The 20377-nt window shown below is 41.9% G+C and overlaps 1 protein-coding gene across 4 annotated transcripts in view; it reads left to right on the top strand.

Annotated features, from left to right (window-relative positions):
* The window catches only part of abr (ABR activator of RhoGEF and GTPase), a 211318-nt gene that overhangs the window by 72039 nt on the left and 118902 nt on the right, over positions 1-20377 (top strand). For 3 of the 4 annotated variants that reach the window (XM_049592030.1, XM_049592031.1, XM_049592032.1), the window contains exons 2-3: positions 6895-7076; positions 19058-19156. In XM_049592030.1, the coding sequence (XP_049447987.1) occupies positions 6895-7076; positions 19058-19156 (281 nt within the window). Of the gene's footprint in view, positions 1-6894; positions 7077-12882; positions 13140-19057; positions 19157-20377 lie in introns of those variants that run through there. The other variant, XM_049592033.1, reaches the window with a different exon arrangement.

The following is a 20377-nucleotide window of genomic DNA, read 5'->3' on the forward strand; positions in this document are numbered from 1 at the left end:
TGGAAGGAACCACATCTTTTGTGCCATTAAACAGCCTTGATTTCTGATGGATTGCTAGCTTTTCAGGCCTTTTCAGAACAATACATTTTTTAAAATACCCATGTATGTGTGGACCAGAGCTTAAATTCCCACTCCTTGGGTGCCCTTCATCACCCTCTGGTCTGTAAACAACAAGCTTGTTGACCAACCTTATAGCATTTCCTCCTTCTCTATGTACCCCTCTTCCTCTTTGTTATATAGTGGCTTGTATATTGTAAACCCAATCAAAGCTACAGGAGTGTACTGATGTTAAATTCTCTACTAGCAACACATTAGTAAAGAGAATTTCCCTTGAATTGTGAGCCCTGTCCTTTATCAGTGAGTAATACTTTTATCAGTAGTCAGGCTTAGAGAACTGACTTGATTGTGACGATACTGTGTCAATAAAGAAGTGGACGTCAATGACGCAAATGAGTGGACGTTTTACTGATATGAAGGCAAATAAGTCATGACAGTCTTTTAGTTCAAAACCGATGTCTTTTTATGTCTTATACTCAAGTTGAACTTCTCAAAGGTAAATTACCATTAACACAATATTATTTACATCAAAGTAATTCATGTAAAAATGCTTGATTTATCAATGAATGCTCATTGTACCTGATACTGGCAATTAGGGCTGCAACTCACAATGATGTTTGTAACAGATTAATCTGTTCCTTGATTAACCATTTGGTCCCAAACATTAGAGAACAATGAGAAAAGCATGTTACAGTGCCCTAAAGTGACTTCATTAAATGTCTTTTTTGTTCAAGAAACATTTCCAAACTCAGAAGTATCAAATTCACTATGTTGTAAGACCAGGAAAAGCAGCAAATCCTCACATTTGAGAACCTAGAAATACCAAATTTAGGCATTTTTTTTTTCTTGAAAATTAACTGAAACGTTTAATTGATCATGTGCAGTATAACTGATGGTTCCTGAGACTGATTTATTGATTGATCACTGAGTCTGTCTGTCTGTCTGTCTGTCTGTCTGTCTGTCTGTCTCCTTGCTCCCCTCTGCTCTGCGAGTGTTTTAGATCTTGTCTGATTGGCTGAGCAACAGCATAAGCAGCAGCCAGGCAAAAAGGCATTTTCATGTTCGCCCTTTACTTTCGTCTCTGCTTTTCTCTCTGTATCTCTCTCTGTCTTGCATTATTTTATGGCTATTAAGACATAATGAGTAAAAATAATGACCTCTCACACACTAAATTGCATGCAGAGAGATTCATTCAAACACAAAATGAACCTACTGTATCGACTCACATTAACAGTTCAACACATAATGCATACTAAGCTGACATTAAATGCATGAGAGTTCAGGCAACTGTAAGTAAACTGGAGCTCGTGCATGTGTGTGTGTGATCTGTGGATAGGCCAGAGAGCCGAGTATTTGCTCTGCTTTGTCTTCGCTGCTCTGACTTTGTTCTCCACGATGGACTGGCTCTCTGCTCAGCACAGCAGGGGCTGTATTTCTGAATGATTTCTGCTGCTTATTGATGTTTCTGCGAAGGAATCATGGCCTACATCTTTGTAAAAGAGGGAACAGACCTTGATGCGTGTCTAGACGAGAGTGCTTTGTTGAGTGCATCATTTAAGGCTTTCCATAGGGTCATCCTAATGGTCCCTGGATCCTATATTCCTCAGGGCCAAGTCTAGCCTTGTGTTGAGTTTTATGGCATTTGTCTCTTCATAGGAAGCAACATTGCAAGAGATCGGTAAGAGTTAGCGTCACAGTTCAAATTGCAAAAAAGCAAAGGTATATGGACGTTTCAAATGAAGTTTGAATGGTAACATCAGTAGGCTATAAACTGTAGATGGTTGATTTTAACATATTGACACTGGGAAACATACACTGATCATTTGACAATGGGTAAACACGTTTCTGAGAACCTGACATCCTTTTAAAGGTCTCCTTAATGGGTCATATTCAGAGGATATTGAGCTGGGGAACCAACCCAGTCTCGCTCCTAACTCGTAAAATACAGACACTTGGTTAGTGGCCCTCGGTGTGACATATCTGCACCGAGGCACCCTTTAATGGTACTATGAGACACACCAGGTGGTGGCATTTTTGATGCTCCGAGCAACTGCAGTAGTATAAAGAGCAAGAAAGTCCACAGAGTGTGGGCAGGAGTGGAGGTGGATAGGTAAACCAAACTCTGGACTTTCACCCAGGAGGCCACTGTTTGTTCACCATGTGGAGCCAAAAGTCAGCCAAGTTATTTGAATAATAAATCATACAGTAATGCAGTGTGCAAATGTGTGTAGCATACTATGCCAGTGACATTACATTATGTTAGTAAAAGCTGTACTTATTTTAAGCCAAGCCATGATATAGTTTTTCCAAACTTAACCACGTGTTTTTCAGTTCAGTTCATTTAAATTTTATTGCAAAGCCCAATATCGCAAATCAGTTTGCCTCAGGGGGCTTTACAACATACAATATTCCGGTTTTGGCCCTGATTTTCATGCTCTCAGTGTAGTCGCTGGGATGCCATCTTTTCAGATGATGGAAAAGGTTTATTGTGTTTCCTTCCTGGTTTGCACCAACTGACGACATGTTTTGCAGACTGTCTTTGTCCGTGCGTCGTCACCTTTCGAGTAGACGATCCACTGCCATATTATTGACGCTGGGTAACCTTTTTCATCCACAATTTCATCTTTTTTTAAGGGATAATGCAAGCTCTTCCTTAGCTTCACCACCGCTTTGCTCCTCACTTCCACTCATGGGCGTACACAATGACTAAACTCAACTCAACTTTATTTATACAGCACTTTACACACAACACCGTTGATCCAAAGTGCTCAACATCATACACAGAGGAAAACAAAAAGCAAAAGAAGAGAACAAACAAGAGAAAAAAAATAGTACGATCAAAGATAATAGTACACTTACAAAAAATCCTGATAAGGATAATAGTAGTAATAAAAGCACAATAAAGGCACAGACTGCAGGTTAAAAAATTGGGCTAGTTGGCTTAGGCACAATCAAAGGTGGCTGAATACAGGTACGTTTTTAAATGACTTTAAACATCTCAACGGTGGGGGAGAACCGAATAGGAGGAGGAAGAGAATTCCAGCGATAGAGAAACTCCTGTCCCATAACACTTAGTCCTAGATCTCGGGACTGATAAAAACCTTTGATCGGAGGATCTTAGCTCTCTAGCTGTGTGATAAGGGGACAGGAGTTCTTCTGCTTCTGCTGCATGACACGCTGTTTGGCTTTATCTAGGTCTATCCATATCGAGTAAAATGACTATAGGGCATCGTTGTGATCGACATACATTGCGATCCTGTTTCAAGATCGTTTTATCGCCTAGCCCTTGTCAGGCAAAAACCTAACTACATACTTTTGTTGCCTAAACCTAAGGAGGTAAACCTAAAAACAACCTAAAAAGTGTTTTACCTACATTCTTAGTTTATTTATAAAAGACACAGTATCCATTTAGAGGTACCAAGAGTGTCATAGTTTTATGTGTGGGGCCATTGTCCAAGTGTTGGTATTTGACGAGTTGCCAGTGAGAGTGTGTTAGGGGAACACAGATACGCTACCCCATTCATCCATTCAGCTCACAGTTGAGTTTCAAGACCTCAACTGTGAGTTGGGTGGAAATCAGAGGATTTGGGGGCTCTGTCGGGTGCTATAACATCAGTTGAATATCTAATTTAACAAGAACAGTTCTCTGTTTTTCTCTCATGCTCACATACATGCAGACAACTTCAACAGATTGGGACAAAGTAGCCTGTCAGGAGGCCAGAAGGTGTACAGAAGAGTCAGAGAGGGAACAGATGGACGAGAGGGAGAAAGAGAGAAAACAAACACATGCTTGAATATTGGAAGAGCAGATCTTTTTTTTATGTCACGATCACAGCACAGTTGGAGTTGGACATATGACCCTACCTCAGAATTTTAACCCCCTCCTCAGATTTATGTCTCATGTTGTACTCGTGTCATCTCGCAGCGCTTCGGCACACTGTCACTGTTTTCTGTGCAGTCAGCTGAAGTGCTGCATTTGTCTGCTATTTGCCCAACAGCTACAAATAAACCATATGGTAGCTGTGACCACATACTTACTTGCGTGCAACGGACAGATGGAGGGAATTATTTGATTGGCAGGTGGGCGGTCCAGCGACTACGGGTTACGGTGCGTGTCAGAAGGTGACAGACGGCGGTGTGTTGGCCACTCTAGGCACCCATCAGCATTAGCTTGATGGCATGTGTCGTCCCAGTGGGGATTGACCCCTGCTTTTATTTTCCAATTAGTTCATATTTGTGGCTCGTTAGAGTTGTCCGGTATTCACACACAAACACACACGCCCTCTGGAGCACATGTGTGTCTGCACAATGTTGGATTCACACACATTTGTACTTTAGAGTGGTGGCTGAGCTCAGGGTAGGTTACATGCATTCAGATAGGCTCACCTACACACCTCCCACATCATTTTCCAAACATTGTGTTCAGCTTTTACACCAGCCCACTGCTTGTGGCTTTTTGTAATAGTTACACAAGCTTTGGTGCATGCACTTATGAAGGAATACAGTGTACTGTATCACATAAACAAACAGGATTAGTGTCCCATTAGGGTAAAAACAAACATTCTGAACTTTGTACTTACTTAAAGGAGCAGTGTGTGAGATTTGTGGGGATTTAGTGGCATCTTGCAGTGAGGATTCAGGATTGTAACCAGTTGAAACTTCTTCTGGTTAGGATCCCTTCAGTGTTTTATCGGGAGCAGAATCATCTTTCCAAAACAAACACACCAGGGGTCTCATTTATAAACATTGTGCACGCACAAAACGAGGCCTGAAAGAGGGGTATGCTACTTCCCAGGCAAAATTTGTGATCTTTATACAGGCTTGATGGGAGACGTGGTGGGAGAAACCCATGTTTACGAACGTTTGGGAGACAGGAAAGTTTCTACACAGATGGCGAGTTTGAAGCCTGATTTCATGAATTGTTGAATATTTTTGGCGCACGCCATTTTTGGCTTTAGACCATACGTACATTTTCAGTAAGGATCCTATGCATTCTTTCATGAATGAGACCCCTGGTGATTTGAACCAGTAAAAACGTGGAATAAAGCAGTTTCACTTTACAGATCTGTGTTTCTCTGGTGCTGTTCGGCTCGTCGGAGAACATTCGTTAGCCCAGCACCTGCTAAAGTGTGCTCACCTTTTTTCTCTCATAACTTAAGATCCAGATGTTAAGAGGGTCTCTCCAATCTAGAGCCAGTGTTTGGTTTATCCAGTCTGAGCTTCTGTAGAAATATAGTGGTGCAACATGGCAATCTCCATGGTCAAGGACCTGCTCCCTATGTAGATATAAACAACTCATTTTAAGGTAACGGAAATACATCAGTGGTTATTTTCAGGTGATTACACTAATGAAAACGTAGTTATAAATATTATAATCCATTTCGGCTGATATATCCCCCTAAATCTGAAACACTGGACCCTTCTCATGAAAGTGTGTGTCATAATTTCAGCCTTGATATCACCATTCTCTCTTATAAAGACATCAGATATAAATGGTGTCAACCAAATATCTTTTATGTCTCACACTGGCTTTTTATATCTCCCCATGCCTTTTTGTTATTCCACTGTTTCCTTCACCGGTGTTCTTTTTAAGGCAGGGCAGCAGGAGTCGTTTCAGAGTCAGCACTGTTCCCTTCCACTGGAACTGTCACTGTTACTCAGGCCAAAACACCAGCGTTGTCAGTGGACATGAATAGCGACCTCAATACTGACACTAAGCCGAATATGTAAAACCCATAGATACATGGAAACAAATTTAAAATTGAATGAAGAAAGTCACGTGGAGTCCTCAGCACAGGGGCAGATTAGATACCTGTCTTTAACAGTTATATGTAGTTCAGCACTGAAACCAGCTCAGCCACGCTAGACTGTTTCATGCTGTTGTGGACGTGTTTTCTGCTTCTTACCAGCTTCAACAGTCCACTGTTCCACCACTGTTGTTTTACCTGTTAAAGGGACAGTTCACCCCCAAATCAAAACTACAAATTTCCCCTCTTACCTGTAGAGCTATTTATAAGTCATGATTGTTCTGTTGTGAGTTGCTGAGTGTTAGAGATATCGGCCGTAGAGATGTCTGCCTTCTTTCCAATGTCACGGAGCTAGATGGCACTCAGTTTTCCTGAAATCATGACCTGGTTTCTCAAAATAATCCACAGACTTTGTTGTGAGCAGTCTCATGTAGGAACTATTTTCTCTCACACCCGCCAACTGTATCACCGAGCAGAAGGACGTGTGCATCTACTCATGGACAAGAGGCTCATGCTTGTGACAGTACGAGATGTAAACATAAGTGGCACACTCCTTGGCTGAGCTGTTACATTGGCTAGCTCAGTACTGCTAGGTGAGGTAGCAGTAGATGAACACTTCCTGTCACTCAACACTTTTCAAATGTATTTTTTTGGCGCTTTGAGCAACACAAGCCGAGGGCCACTTAGTGCCATTATATTGGAGAGAAGGCATCTCTACAGCTGATATCTCCAACACTCAGCAACTCACATTAAAACAATTTAAGAAGAAAAATATGTATTTTTGGTTTTTAGGTGAACTATCTCTTTAAATATCCACATGCTCTCTGTATGTATAAACTGTCTCCCTAAATGTCAGCCTTTATTTCATCCATTCTTCTTTTGTCATATATGGAGTACCAGAATAAGTAGAGGGTAACGGGAGAATTTACAGCTTGAAATTGAGGAAGTACTAGACTGTTCTCACTCAGTCGTGGTTGTGAGTCACTGGAGCCCAGCGATGGCCTTGTTCTCTGTGCTGAAATGCTAATCAGCATCCATCTCTCTCTGTTTTTCTCTTCATCTCCTCTCTCCCTATCTCCGTGTCCTCCAGACTTTAACTACAACACAGATGGCTACGAGGGGGACGGAGCGGAGGACGGCAAGTCTCAGGATGGCTCCGAGACGCTGCCCTATATAGATGAATCGCCCACCATGTCGCCCCAGCTGTGCGCGCCCCAAGGGCCTGACGGAGAAACGGTCTCCCCCACACCCCCAGAGGGGCTGCTGCCAGGGGTAAGAGCGCACACACATACAGACACAGCTACACATCAGTAGCAGTCATCCACACTTGAACTTCTACACACAGCTTCGTATGGTTAGACAATGGAATAATGTGACAGATGGAGACAGAGGGCCGTGCAACATAAATCACAGGCTGGATGTTTCAGGTTGTGATTACACACAGGGTGACTGATTGGGTGCAGTTCTCCTCTAGGTGAGTTTCTTAAGGCCGCTACAAGGAGTTCGTAACCGGTTCACAATCTTAGTTCAATACCGATGTCTCTTTATAACTTGCAAAAGCAAATGAGACCATTTGCAAGAAGATAGGCTATTACTATACCCTTCATGCCTGTCTCTGCTTCCGATACCCTGCTAAATCAGATGAAACAATTTACAACACGCATTCCCGAAGAGCCTGTGTTTACATTTTCCCAGGCAAAGTTTGGCATCAAGTTGTACCTTAGCCAGTTAAAAGGAATCAGGAGGAGATCTTCTAAACAGTTAAAAGTTGAAGTGAAATCACTCTTACAGCCACTGAAATGTTCTTTGAAAGTATAATATTGTACATTATGAACCATCCTGACATTATTCACATGCTGTCAGGAGGATAATACAGCTAAAGCCGACATATACGTCATCAGCCAAGTGTTTCTCATGCAATTAGCAGTAGGAGGTTTCTTCCTGAAGTTAGCCGCCGGAACCAGACCCTGTGTAATTGTTAGCGATTAGTCACAATAGCTGGACTGCCTGCAGCACACTGCAGGGGGCGCATTCATGGCAGCAGGAAGTGACCGCTGACCCAGATGGGGTTTGGTGCCATCGGCACCAATTTGCCAGTTATTCAGTCCTTCATTCCAGGACTGTATTTTCACAATGCTGTTTTTAAAAGTAGTCATTGAAGTGATCATTTGTCAGTCAATCAGTGTTCAGTGATGTCAGTTTATTCCTGTGCACCTAAAGTGCATAATTTAGGTTTTAGTTGCTGTAGGTGGCACTGTTTTCTTTGCTTATTCGATCACTGAGGCTGTCAGGGCACATGGGGAGAAGAAATGCAATACTGCCTGTGTTTACTTCAAGTAAACTGTTGCTGCAGGAAATATGAAACACACTGTTGTCTGTAGAATCTCCCAGTTAAGTCCCACCAGACTCCAGGCATTTAGAGAAGCTGATGCAAAATCTTTCATAAAATGGAAATACATTCGTTGTCGTATAAAAACGCTGACTTTCCTGAATGGTTTTATCTGCATATATCAGCATCTGTGGCGCTGATATTTACTCCGTCACGTCAGTGGGTCAGGGTTAAGCACTGCTCTTTTCATGCCCTGCAGCTATGTGTGTCCTGTGTGACCAGTTGTGTGTCATGCTGTGTGAGTGGGTGCTCACCACCCAGTCCGGGAGGCTCAGCGGGAGTCATGTCGACCCTGACCTGAACTGATCCTCCCACACGCACACAATAAGAGGCTACATCACAGCAGCAGCTTTAACATGCAGACGGAACTGGCTCCGACTTTTGTTTTGTGGTTTACACTTTCAAAGCTTGTTTCTTTATTATACATTATAACAGAAGTAGGGAATTTTCCTGGAAATACCCTTTGACACCTTTTATAGACATGTCTCATGGTCACCTTTTCCACCCTGACTCTCACAGCTCCCACTTTGCTCTATTTGCTCTTTAATTCCGCCTGCTCTCTCCATTTGACTCTTTTTACTTCTCCTTCAAGCAGCTTTATTGTCATCGCATTATCGCAGCAGTGCAAACACACCGTGGCCTTGATCATTGACCTTCTTGTTATAGCAGTGATGTATGAATTATTCATTTTATTGTTCTGTTGAATTCACAGTGAATCACCCTGTACTGAGGTCGGCTCGTTTAAATGAAAATGTGTCTCCATCTAGTGGCACCATGTGGTAACAGACAGGACATTTTCACATTTGTTTTCTGTTTGCTTCAGCACCATCTATGAAACTAGAGTAAAGGCTATTTTTTGCAAAACTTAAATTTAAACCAAACCAGTGAAACATTAAACATCTTCTGCAAAAGCAAACAATTCTTAAAAAACTCTTCAAACTGTTTAAAAACTCTGTTTTTGTGTCAGTTCAGTACACACATTAACATTTGAATTAGCACACAAGGCACCAGCTACACACTGATACTATAAATTAGACGTGAAAAACTTCTTCCCTTGGAGGGCCAAAACTGAAACGTAATGTTGGGCCATGGGCCTAAAGCAAACACCTATTGTATTGTATTGTTAAGATGCAAAATGGTAGTAGGATTGCATTTCCCTTAATTGAAATCCCTTTTGTCCATGTGCCAACGTCTCTACAATCGTTTCTTACTGCACCTGAGCCAAACTGACTTTCTGCACCAAGTGTTACTCTGCCCACTGTGCTTAGATTATGAAAAATCACTAACACTTATCAGGGATCCTATATATTTAAAGAGCATTTTAACCCCACAAAAAAATAAAACAGCAATGTATATTAATTTCACATTTTTAGGGGGTTAGAAACATATGACGGGCAAAATTGAGCCTTGTGTCTGGCTTACTTCAGTTCCCAGACAGCGGCTTGTGGCACTTGTGCCTTTTGCTTTTTCTGTGTGCAGATCACAGCAGTTTGCAATACCTTTTTATCATACATGTTGTAAACACACATACACACAGGTATCCAAATGTGTAAATTATCCATGTTTATTCTGAAAACTATTACTATTGTTCCTCAAACACTCCTCAAACAACAAACGCAAAGAAGAAATGGAAAAGATTTGTCTAAGAAAACAAAGAACAGAAAAAAAAAAATCTGCTTCATCTCGCCTTCTCTGTGGGGCCGGCAGTAAGACTTCATTTACACCTTTCTGTCCAACATTGCCCTCCATTGTTGTTTAAATCAAATGTTCACCTGTGGTTTATTTATAGTGCTCAAGCTTTGATTTGTAAGTGAGCTCATTACCTAAAAATGTTTTCACATATGTCACAGTCGAGATGTGTAGAGACCAATGTTTCCAGTTTTGCGAGAAGTGCATTATTAAATTACAAACAGAGTGTAAAGCAAAGAATGTGCATCCTGTTTGGGAAATGCACTGCTTCAAGAATCACTCTGAGTGTTAAGGCATTCAGCAAAACTGCAATAATGTGAAAGGACTAGTCCAATGACCTGTTGCTAGAGGCTCGCTCTCAGGAATTTAGTTTCCTCAGTGAGAGTTAATTATATTTTCATTAGCACAAACCACTTGAAAGAAATGCAGTTGAAGTGCCCATTCACTTTTAAATGCAGTGAATCCTGGGAGCCTCAGGTCGCTGTTAATGATGAAATAAAGTGGTCACAAGAAAAATATTCTTCAGGCACTTTCAGGAACATTTTATATGATAAACACTTGAATCCCTCCACCTTTAAGTAGCCGTCATTGCAGGCATAATGTTAGGCAAACAGCTCTGGATAATCTCAATATGTAGTTCTGATGCTTTATTTTGGAGCAGTTTATAGTTTGGTAGGCTGGTTTGATGCTGCCACAGATTAAATGTGGAGGATTCACATCAGACGCTGCAGCCTCTAAAGTCTTTCCACTGCAGTCGTCCTCTCTTCACCGCCTTGTTAAGTTGGCCTTTCTTTCCGCTGAGTTTGCCTTTCGTCTGCTGATGTGAGAGATCCAACGCTGGCACCTCCACGCAAAGTTGCATACGTTCTGCATGAGGAGCGTGTTTGTAAATGTGCGCGCATGAGAGTTAAATGGACATGAATATGTTTTAGTTTGTATTTTGGGTTGGTTTAAAACCATGGCGTCTGTATATCTGTGTATACCACCCTCTATTGTTGCTCTGTCTGTGTTTTTTTCCCCACCTTCAAAGGATTTTTAAATGGTGGGTCTAAAGATAGTGGGTGTTATAAAAGGGAAAATTGGTGATTTAATGCTGAATAAATTAAATTTACTTGACAAGTTATTTGGAGCACAAAAGCTGCCAAAATGTAAAATAAACAAATGTATTTAAAAATGAATAAATAAAAAATAAATGTAAAATGAATGTATGAATTAATAAAAAAAAATACATACATTTAAAAATGACTAAAAAAAAAAATAAAAATAATTCAAATAAGTAAATAGATAAATAAGTAAAAAAAAATAAAAGGGAAAATTTAACAGGAAAGTAAATAGAGGAAATAGTACAAAGATGGAGAAATAAAGCCATTTATTAATTATTTTGGTAGCTTCAGTTTTATTCTTTATTTTCTTCATTTTATTTGATCCTCCTTGTTTCTGCCTTTTGTTATTTTACTTTCTATCCTTTGTCCTCTTTTTTGTATGCTCCTTTATCCACCCATATTAATGGCTTGCAACTGAGATGACCTAGAAATACAAGCCACAAGCATAAATTTACTCTTTTTTTGTTTTCCCAACGCTCTTCCAAGGCTGCAGCTTGTAAAATAAAACTCACCTACATAATAAAGGCGAGGATAATGATACTCAACTTGCGACCTGCAGGCCAAATCTGGCCCCTGATAGGTGCCAGGTGGGAGCTGACCATTTTCTAACTCACAATCAAAATAAATTGATTCACGCTGGGATTTTTTTTTTTTTCACTCTGAATCTAAATAAGGAGCAAGAATACATTGAAAATAATTACCAAAATAGAGCTTGTTTATATTAAAAATGGTAGGGGAGGATCCTCCATACCTCCTGGCCGTCCTCATATCCTAGAGACGCCCCTTTTTACACCTGAACTAAGCAGGACTGGTCATCTGGATTTATCTCTTGGCAAAGAGGAGTGGTGACAGCACACATTGAAGGCTGAAAACAGGCAATTAAATGAAAAATGAACACATGAATTTGCCTTTACCTGTGCTTATTTTTTTAAAAGTTTATTCATTTTATTTGATAAATATTGTAGATGTTTGATTACCAACTGGCCCCTGGCCTCCTGTCATGTTGCAAAAGTAGCCCCTGGGCAAAACAAGTCAAGTATCCCCAGGCTAGGAGGTAAGCAACCTGAAGAACTAGCCTTGAATTTGCGAGGTAAGCTTGCAGAAATTGCCTTAAGACTTAAGACTCTGAAGAACCAGCCGGAGAAATGGGGGGAGGAAAATCCAGAGGGAGGCTGACTTCCTGTAAAATGGCTCCTAGGGTTCAGGAGCAGGGTGAGAGGTCGTGGCAAGTGAACTGTTTTCACTCACAGACTCACAGCTGAGTCATCACATCTCAAATGGGACAAGTCGTTTTGACTGTAATCTTCTTTCCAGTATCCAGAGTTATTGATTTTCCAAACAGACCTTCTTGGTGCACATGTCTGCTTTAACATTTTTATATTTGAACCTGGTGTTCTGCCTGCTTTAAACTGCTGTTACCCAGTGAACTATGTGACCTGTAATTAGAATCAGCCGCACCAGCGGCACATTAGCTGGTCTCAGCTCCACATCCAAGGCTCTCAGCAGATCAATACAGAGACAATGGCCAGAGAGAAGGAGACAGAACTCTGCAACACTCAGTGATGTGAGAAAGAGAGAAGCTGTGTGTTTGAGGAAGTGGCTTTTGCCTGAAGATACGGAAGAAAGAAATGAAGAGAAAGAAGCAGCACTGTCCCAGTGAAGCTCAGACAAACAGTCTATGTAGTCATCAAGGAAGTGGCTGGATAGCATTTTGTTGTGAGGGGAGGGGCGGGTGTAGAGGGAGGGCAGACCTCATCGACCGAGGTGGAACAGTGGTACACACACACACACACACACACACACACACACACACACACACACACACACACACTCACTCACTCACACCAGGAAGCCCGGCAGAGGAAGGGGGGTGGGGTTGTGTAGGCGGGGTCCTCTCTCTTTCTCTCTCGGTGTCCAGACGACTTGCTCTGAAGGGAAAACACTGATGTGTCCGGACAGGCCTTGAAGAAGGGAATCAGAGGCAGAAAGAGGAGAGGAGGAGGAGGAGAAAGAAAGAAAAAGAAAGAGAGAATCATGGAGGAAGAAGAGGAGGAGGTGCTGTGCTACTTGGACAGTGTGCTGGAGGAGGAGGAGGTGTTTGAATATGGAGATGGGGAGCTGGATCCCATCACTCCGACACATAGACAGTTCAAGGTGAGACAGCTGGATGCAGGGGAATACACACACTCATACACACATATGGACACACTTACGCAAGTGTGACCTGCTGACTGGGCTTGAAAGCTTGACTATATATAGCAAAGTGTGTAGTCTTGCTGATGTTTTGGCGTGATGTGGCGTCACTTTGTGCCGCTACGTGTGCCTATGAGCCATCTGGGCTGCAAGACTGTGTGTATGTGTGTGTGTGTGTGTGTGTGTGTGTGACAGCCATTGATGTGTCAGCGTGGCCTGATGAGACAGCGACTCCAGAGCACATGTCTCCTTACTCTGCTGCTTTTTAAAGACGGCTGGTCTGTTTCTAATAGTAACTTCTGTCTGTGAAGCAGTGTGTGTTTGTGAGTGTGTGAGTGTGTGTACTCCTCCCAGATGAATTGACAAATAGCAGAGCTGTCTGCGTCGTTCCCAGTCACTCTTGATATCAGCTCCTTTATCACACACAATGAGAGCAGAGGGCACAACAGAAAGCATATAGTTTTTCTTCTTCTCCATATTAAAAACGTAAGTGAGACACACAGGAGCAGGTTGCCATGGAAAAATCCTTTCACCGCTCATGTATTTCTCATCTTGCCCTCTCCCGCCACACAGTAGCTCTTTGTACAGCTGAGGGAAAATATTCCCACTGTCGGAAAAAATAGTTTTCCTGTTTCTTTTTTCACCCTAATGTGACATGTTTGTCACGGAGGTAGTAAGACTTACAAGTCATCAACATATACTCGTTTACTTTTACTACAAAATGCATGCGTTTAGTTGTGGGTCAGTGTGACGACACAGAACTGGCATCATACCTCAGACCTCAAAGAAGCTAAGAAATCTTGTAAGAAATAGCTTAGGGGTGTAATTTCGATAGAAGTACAATGACACTGGAGATGTGGACATGTGGTTTGTGGTGCTTAAAATAAATGGTGAGCTGCAGCCGTACTTGCATATCAAAGAGTCTCAAGAGTGTGACTCATTTCTGGTGCCGCTTTTGTTTTGTGTTTGAGTTAGAGGGAACGTTTTCTCTCAGTTTCTTTCAAGGAATGCCAGCATTAAAGCAGACTCAAACTCTGCTGAATACATGGGCTGTCGAAATCCTTCATTAACTTGCCGAGGTGTTGATGTGAATGCAGCCTGATAGATTTTGAAAGACGTCCCTCATTGAAATCTCTCCACAGTTGGATTGAAAGAGATTAGTTGTCACTTCTGGCTCTTTTTATGATTCACTTTAGATTTTTACTCACTATTCCGTCGGACATACACCAAATTACTTATACAGACAGATTTCCAATGTTGGAATAATATCAGAGAGAGAGTTTTGATAGAATTGTTGCGTGCTCCCGTGATCTTGATCGTTTGGTTTAAGTTGGTCTTTTTCTCGTCTTGATGTCTTGATGTGAGGTTCAGTGAACACTGTCAACAACCAGTAGCTTCGCTCTCTCCAGCACCAAACAGGAAGCAGCATGCCTGGTGGACAGTAAACATGGAGGGCCCTCCACTGAGGTGCAAGAACATGAACAAGTCTTGGTTCTCTTGTACTATGGAAAAGGAGGAGAAACTGGCTGGAGGTGTGGAGTTAACGAGAGTCAATGTTTAACCATAGACTGTATAAATTAATGAATGTAGCTACTGTGATGTCGCCCTTTGGTTTATGGACGAGTCTGGCATTTTGGCTGTTTTGGAACCAGAAGTGACCATATTTGGGCAAAAGGCTGGCTCTATGGAGGAACTTAGAAGCTGAGGACACTATCTGCAGATAGTTTGTCCCCCAAAGCAGACCATAAGTAATTTTGCGTAACTTTACAGCCCAGTTTTTACATAACTCACCCGTTAAGATTTTAAGACTTAAACACGTTTATTTCTGCTGTAAAGTTATTAATAACTTTTCATTTTTAATAGCAATTACAGCAACAAACAAGATGACAACAACCAAAATCATATGACAAACGGACAGACAAACAACTGAACAAATGAACTAACAAAAAAGGAGGTGGGGGAGTACAGAGTATGACAGAGATTCAATTATACAGTCTGTTTAAGTTTTCTCAAAACACGATCTAATAAAGTTCCAGGGACTGTCAAATTCATCAGGCATAGCATCATCTTGAAGAGTTAGAGCAGCCTTGTTGCCTTGTTGTCAAAGATAGCAGAACACAACAGCTTATACATTGTTGAGACTGTACCTCTCTTGCCAGCAGCCCTCATTACTTGGTCTTCCAAGTCTCTCTTGTTCCCTATGTCCATACCCTTAGAAAGCAATGACTTCAAAACAGATTTAATTTGCAGGTAAGATAAAAATTCTGAATCTCTCAGCCCAAACTTTTTTAACCAACCATTTTTAAACACCTGCCCCACCTGTTTTATGTTATGTTGCTGTCATATACTATTTTTTAGGACTTTACCTCCTAAGTAAAGTTGGGCAATGAGGGTCTATGGGGATTGACTCACCCCTGGTTCCAGCCTTAAGTGGCCATTAGAGGAGCTGCAGTTTTTGCAACTATGTGTTGGCTTCATTTTTCAGCCTCAGAGGTCGCTCCTTGTGTTAAATTCCGTGTGTATCTGATCCACCAACCAGCACTTACTTTAGTGAGAAATCTTATTTTTGAAACGGTTCATCTTTCACTCCCACTATCTCCTTTCACTAAAATAACACAGCCAACCGCTTGCTGGTAGTGAGTTGAGACAACAAGTTTGTAGGCAAGTACTGTGTATCTTTTTTGCAGACACATGAGGAATTGTCATATTTCTGAAAGGGATTTTAGCGTAATATTTTTCACCAGGAGCAGGACTGACAATAATCTCAAAAGGAATCTGGTTCTAGTCTTGCAAATAGTGACCCTGCATGATCCTCAGTCTTTGCAAAATCTTTCAGTGTGAGACTTAAAACTCACACTGTCTGTAGATGTGAGAAGGTGCCAGACTTTAGTCTTTTAAAAGTCTTCCTCTGTATGGTTGGCGCTACTTGACAGAAACAATCACAGGGAGATTAAGCATCAATGCTGCAATCATCATACGTGTGGAAATGTATGTTGATAAACAGGTGTACATGTAACATTTAAGTTATCACAGGTGGCAAAAAAAATTAGGCAGCACATACATATTTCTCATTTCTCTCGCTCGTTTCTGCTAAATCTCTGTCTCCAGTGAACGGATGCTTACTAAACCTGTAATTAAGACATGTAAAGTGTTTATTGGCACACAGTGTATACGCTGTACATGGTTATACAGCACACCTCCAGTCTCGAGGGATAACATCAGTGTCAGAAGGTGGATGTTGTCGTGATTGGGTTAAAACAATGAGGCCATGGCTCCTTCCTTGTCTTATCAGGCAGGGCTGGTGTGCTGATATCATTGTAAGGATCTGCTCTTGTTAATAATTAATCTTCCTCTCTGCCCTCATGCCCGTTCTTTGGCCTCCCTCAAAGTACATATGACACTTCAACACTGCTTTCACCACAGTTCTCCGCTGTGTTGCCTTTTTTGTGTGCGTGGACGTGTGTGTGAATGACAGCCTGAGCAGGTGTTTTGTTTGGGAAAGCTGCTGATTTACTGTTAATCTATATGCTGTTTTATTATGGAGGAATATTTAAATGAGGATTGTTCGTGTTGATTTCACGCATTTTGAATGTTTTGGTCAACACATTGTTTGATATGATTTATAAATAAAGTGGCTTGACCTTACTTGTTAAGATTACATTAACACCACTGTGGGTTTTTACCATTTACACTACAGTGTGAATAATATACTCTGTATATGAAGAATGAAGCATCTTTATCATTCTCACACCATCACATAGTGTGAACTATATAAACTCAACAGCTTGCTGACTGAATTAGATGGTGCAAGTGATGAGAGTGAGTCTGTGTGTTGATCTGCAAAGCACACAGTTTGTATTAGGGTTGTCTCAAGTGTTGACTCCAAAACAGAGTAAATCCCCACAGACCTCCATGTTGAAATGTCCAGCGTCACAGCAGAGATAAACATGTTCACAGCCTGGTACAAAAAAAACAAAAAAAAACCAAAACGGTTTTGGTCTTTATAGCTAAGCCCCAAAGTTACGCATATTTAAGAGTGTGGCCGCTTTGAGTTCGTGTCCTCCGCTTCTCGGTTACATCCGACCCTTGCTGCTCTACAGTGCCAACATCTCATCCAAATATGGTCACCTCTGGCTCCAAAAACAAAGATGGTGACAGCCAAAATGCTTAACGTGAGGCTTTAAAACGGGAGTCCACAAACCAATGGGTGCTTGGGATTTGACTTTTTTGTCCACCTGCCACTGTGGCTAGTGAGCTCCAAAACATTCATTCTAATCTGTAACAACTTTATCCAAGTCCACGATTGAAAAGAGCAGGGAGAAGAAAAATCTTTGTCTCTACCTGTCTGTGCGTTCTCTATTTAAACAACATAAATACCTTTTAAAGCACTTGTACACACAAAGGTAAACATCGCTCATTGAAGGTGGAGTCAGAGTTTCTGGACAAAGATGGATGATATTTGCACCCAGCACAAACAAATGCGCCCCTCCCGTCAGTGCTCCTTCAGAAGCTCCTTGTTAACATCCCTCTGTTCCCACTCTCCTTTTTCTTCATACAACCGTGGCCTTTCCCATGTCCTGTGTACAAGCACATCACAATTGTGTTGTGTGGCTCAGTCCGAGCCACTTTGTTTGTTTCTCATTTACAACCCAGGACTGTGTGTGAACACCAGGTTTTTTTCTTCAGTGCTCACACAGAACAAACCGCTTGGCGCAGTGGTTAGCACGAGCATGCCATGTACAAAGGCAGCGTCACAGAACAAACAAGTAGAGGTCTGAAAGGAGATATTAACTGAACTTGACAAAAGCATATTGAATCAGGATTGTTGACTTCACGTTTAAAGTCATGCTGTCCAGTCATTTTGTCTCTTTACATTTTCTTAAATTGAATAAGCGTCGATAACACGTGAAATTACTTACTTACTTACAAGGAATTTCACAGTTTGACAGGGGCGGCTGTGTCAGGAGGTGGAGCGGGTCGTCCACTAATTGGAGAGCAGGAGGTTTGATCCCCGGTTCCTTGCCAAAGTATCCTTGGGCAAGATACCGAACCCCAAATTGCTCCCGATGGCTGTTACATCAGTGTGTGAGTGGTCACTGAGTAGCAGGTGGCACCTTGAATGGTAGCGTCAGCCACCAGTGTGTGAATGTATGTGTGAATGGGTGAATGTGACATGTAGTGTGAAAGCACTTTGACACCTTTGATTTTATATAAATCATGTGAGATTTATAGTTATATCCAAAGTACAGTAGATGAATAACAGGCATGTCGGACAGATGAATTGAATGCCTAAAGGTGTTTACTGAAGTGAGTCTGACTGTCACATCCTCCAGTATCCCGTATTTCACTGCCTTCTGCCCAGTGCATGCTGGGATGACGGGATAATGCAGAATACCAACAGCAAGACTGTGAAGAACCTCACCTCAGTCTAACCTCTGTCGCTCACTGCTTGCAGCTGTATTTCTCACCTTTTCTTCTTTGAAGTATTCTCACTCAGACTAGTGTTTTCCTCAGGACAGGGATAAAAGTATTAGTGCGTCTTGTTTTGCTCTCACTCGGTGTTCCCCAGACATGGCTAGGGAGGTGACTTCCCTGATATTGAATCAAAATGCAGCGGCTGCCTCGAAGTACTGTATGAGGAGTAAGTGTTTCCCACAGAGGAAGTAAGCCATTTACATGTTTTTAGATCTGCCTAGATTCCCAATAAACAGATGCCGCTCATTCCTACAAACTCTGGATGTGTGTGTATTAGTCTCATGTTTACCTAATGTGGTAACTGCAGTGGCATCATGCAGGAAACGAGCGTGAGTCACCGTTCTGTGATGTGGTGTTGGTTAGAAATGTGAAATGTATAACTACATGTGTGTTTTATCCTGCAGGGGGACATAGAGAAAGGACTGGAGATGAAGAAACTGGTGCTGTCCGGTTTCTTGGCCAGTGAGGAGATCTACATTAACCAGCTGGAGGCCCTGCTATTGGTGAGATGCACACACACACACACACACACGCACACACACACAGTGCACAAAACACATCACAAAACACACAACACCACATGTTAACATAATACAGCTGGTGTGAAGAAAATGTCTCTCTCTGACACTGACTGACAGATTCACTTCTTTTGGTGGCAACCCCCAGTGTGTTAAAGGGACAGTTCACCAAAAAATCTAAATTGCGCATTTTTGCTCTTACCACTAGTGCTATTTATCACTAGTTTTTTTTTTTTTTGGTGTGATTTGCCCGGGTGTTGGAGATATTGGCTGTAAAGACGTCTGCCTTCTCTTGAGTATAATGGAGCTAGATGGCACTCAGCTTGTGGTGCTCAAAGAGCCAAAAAAATACATTTGCAAAACTCAACAGCAATGTCTCTGTCCAGAAATCATGACCCAGTTACTCAAGATAATCCAGAGACCTTGTTGTGAGCAGTTTCATGTAGGAACTATTTTCTTTCTGCTCGGGATGCACTGATTTATCGGCTGGACGTCTGTATGTGATGACATTCACCTTGTTGACTGCCATTGGCCTTCCTGCAAATAATATGACTTTCACTGATGGCGGTGGATGATGTTTTTCTGTTGTGTCACAGCAATTTTGTGCAGGCTAAAAAGCAGGGCTCGAGGCTAACAGCGTCCTGTCATCCTGGGGACAATAGAAAACATTTTGGGAATGGACAGAGATCTCGCCTGGGATGCTGTCGGGACTAAATGTAATAAACTCACCACTGATGTATCAGGGGGCGCCCCCTATTGTTTCCCTGATAATGTGACATTGTTAACAACAAATCTGTGTTAAAGGGAAATTTCAGTTTATTTCAACCCGTCTCCTAGAGTCCTAAATTTGTTTCAAGTGACTAGTGACATAGAAATAATAGTTAAGGTTAGTCCACTAAACAAGCTTTTTTTCCACCAAGACCGCCTCATATCGTTAGGATACATGTCAGAGAAAATATAGAAAACGACATGTAAACGTGTTGTCTTACCTTACCGGTGTGGTGCCATGTTTGTTGTTTACCATTTAGCTAAGGCTGCAACCGGTCCCATTCCTTGCAACAGAGGTATTCCTCTTCTGTGGGCACTGGGGTACAGCATTCACAGGTAACGTTACACCACCAATCTCCAGAGCTAAATCCTTCCAGCAGCCATTCCTCCTCTCTTGTCCTCTACCTGTTGTGCCCCTCTCTCTCCTCCTCCGTTCTT

Source organism: Epinephelus fuscoguttatus, linkage group LG12 (genome assembly GCF_011397635.1).
Source record: "Epinephelus fuscoguttatus linkage group LG12, E.fuscoguttatus.final_Chr_v1".
Classification (NCBI taxonomy): Eukaryota; Metazoa; Chordata; class Actinopteri; order Perciformes; family Serranidae; genus Epinephelus; species Epinephelus fuscoguttatus.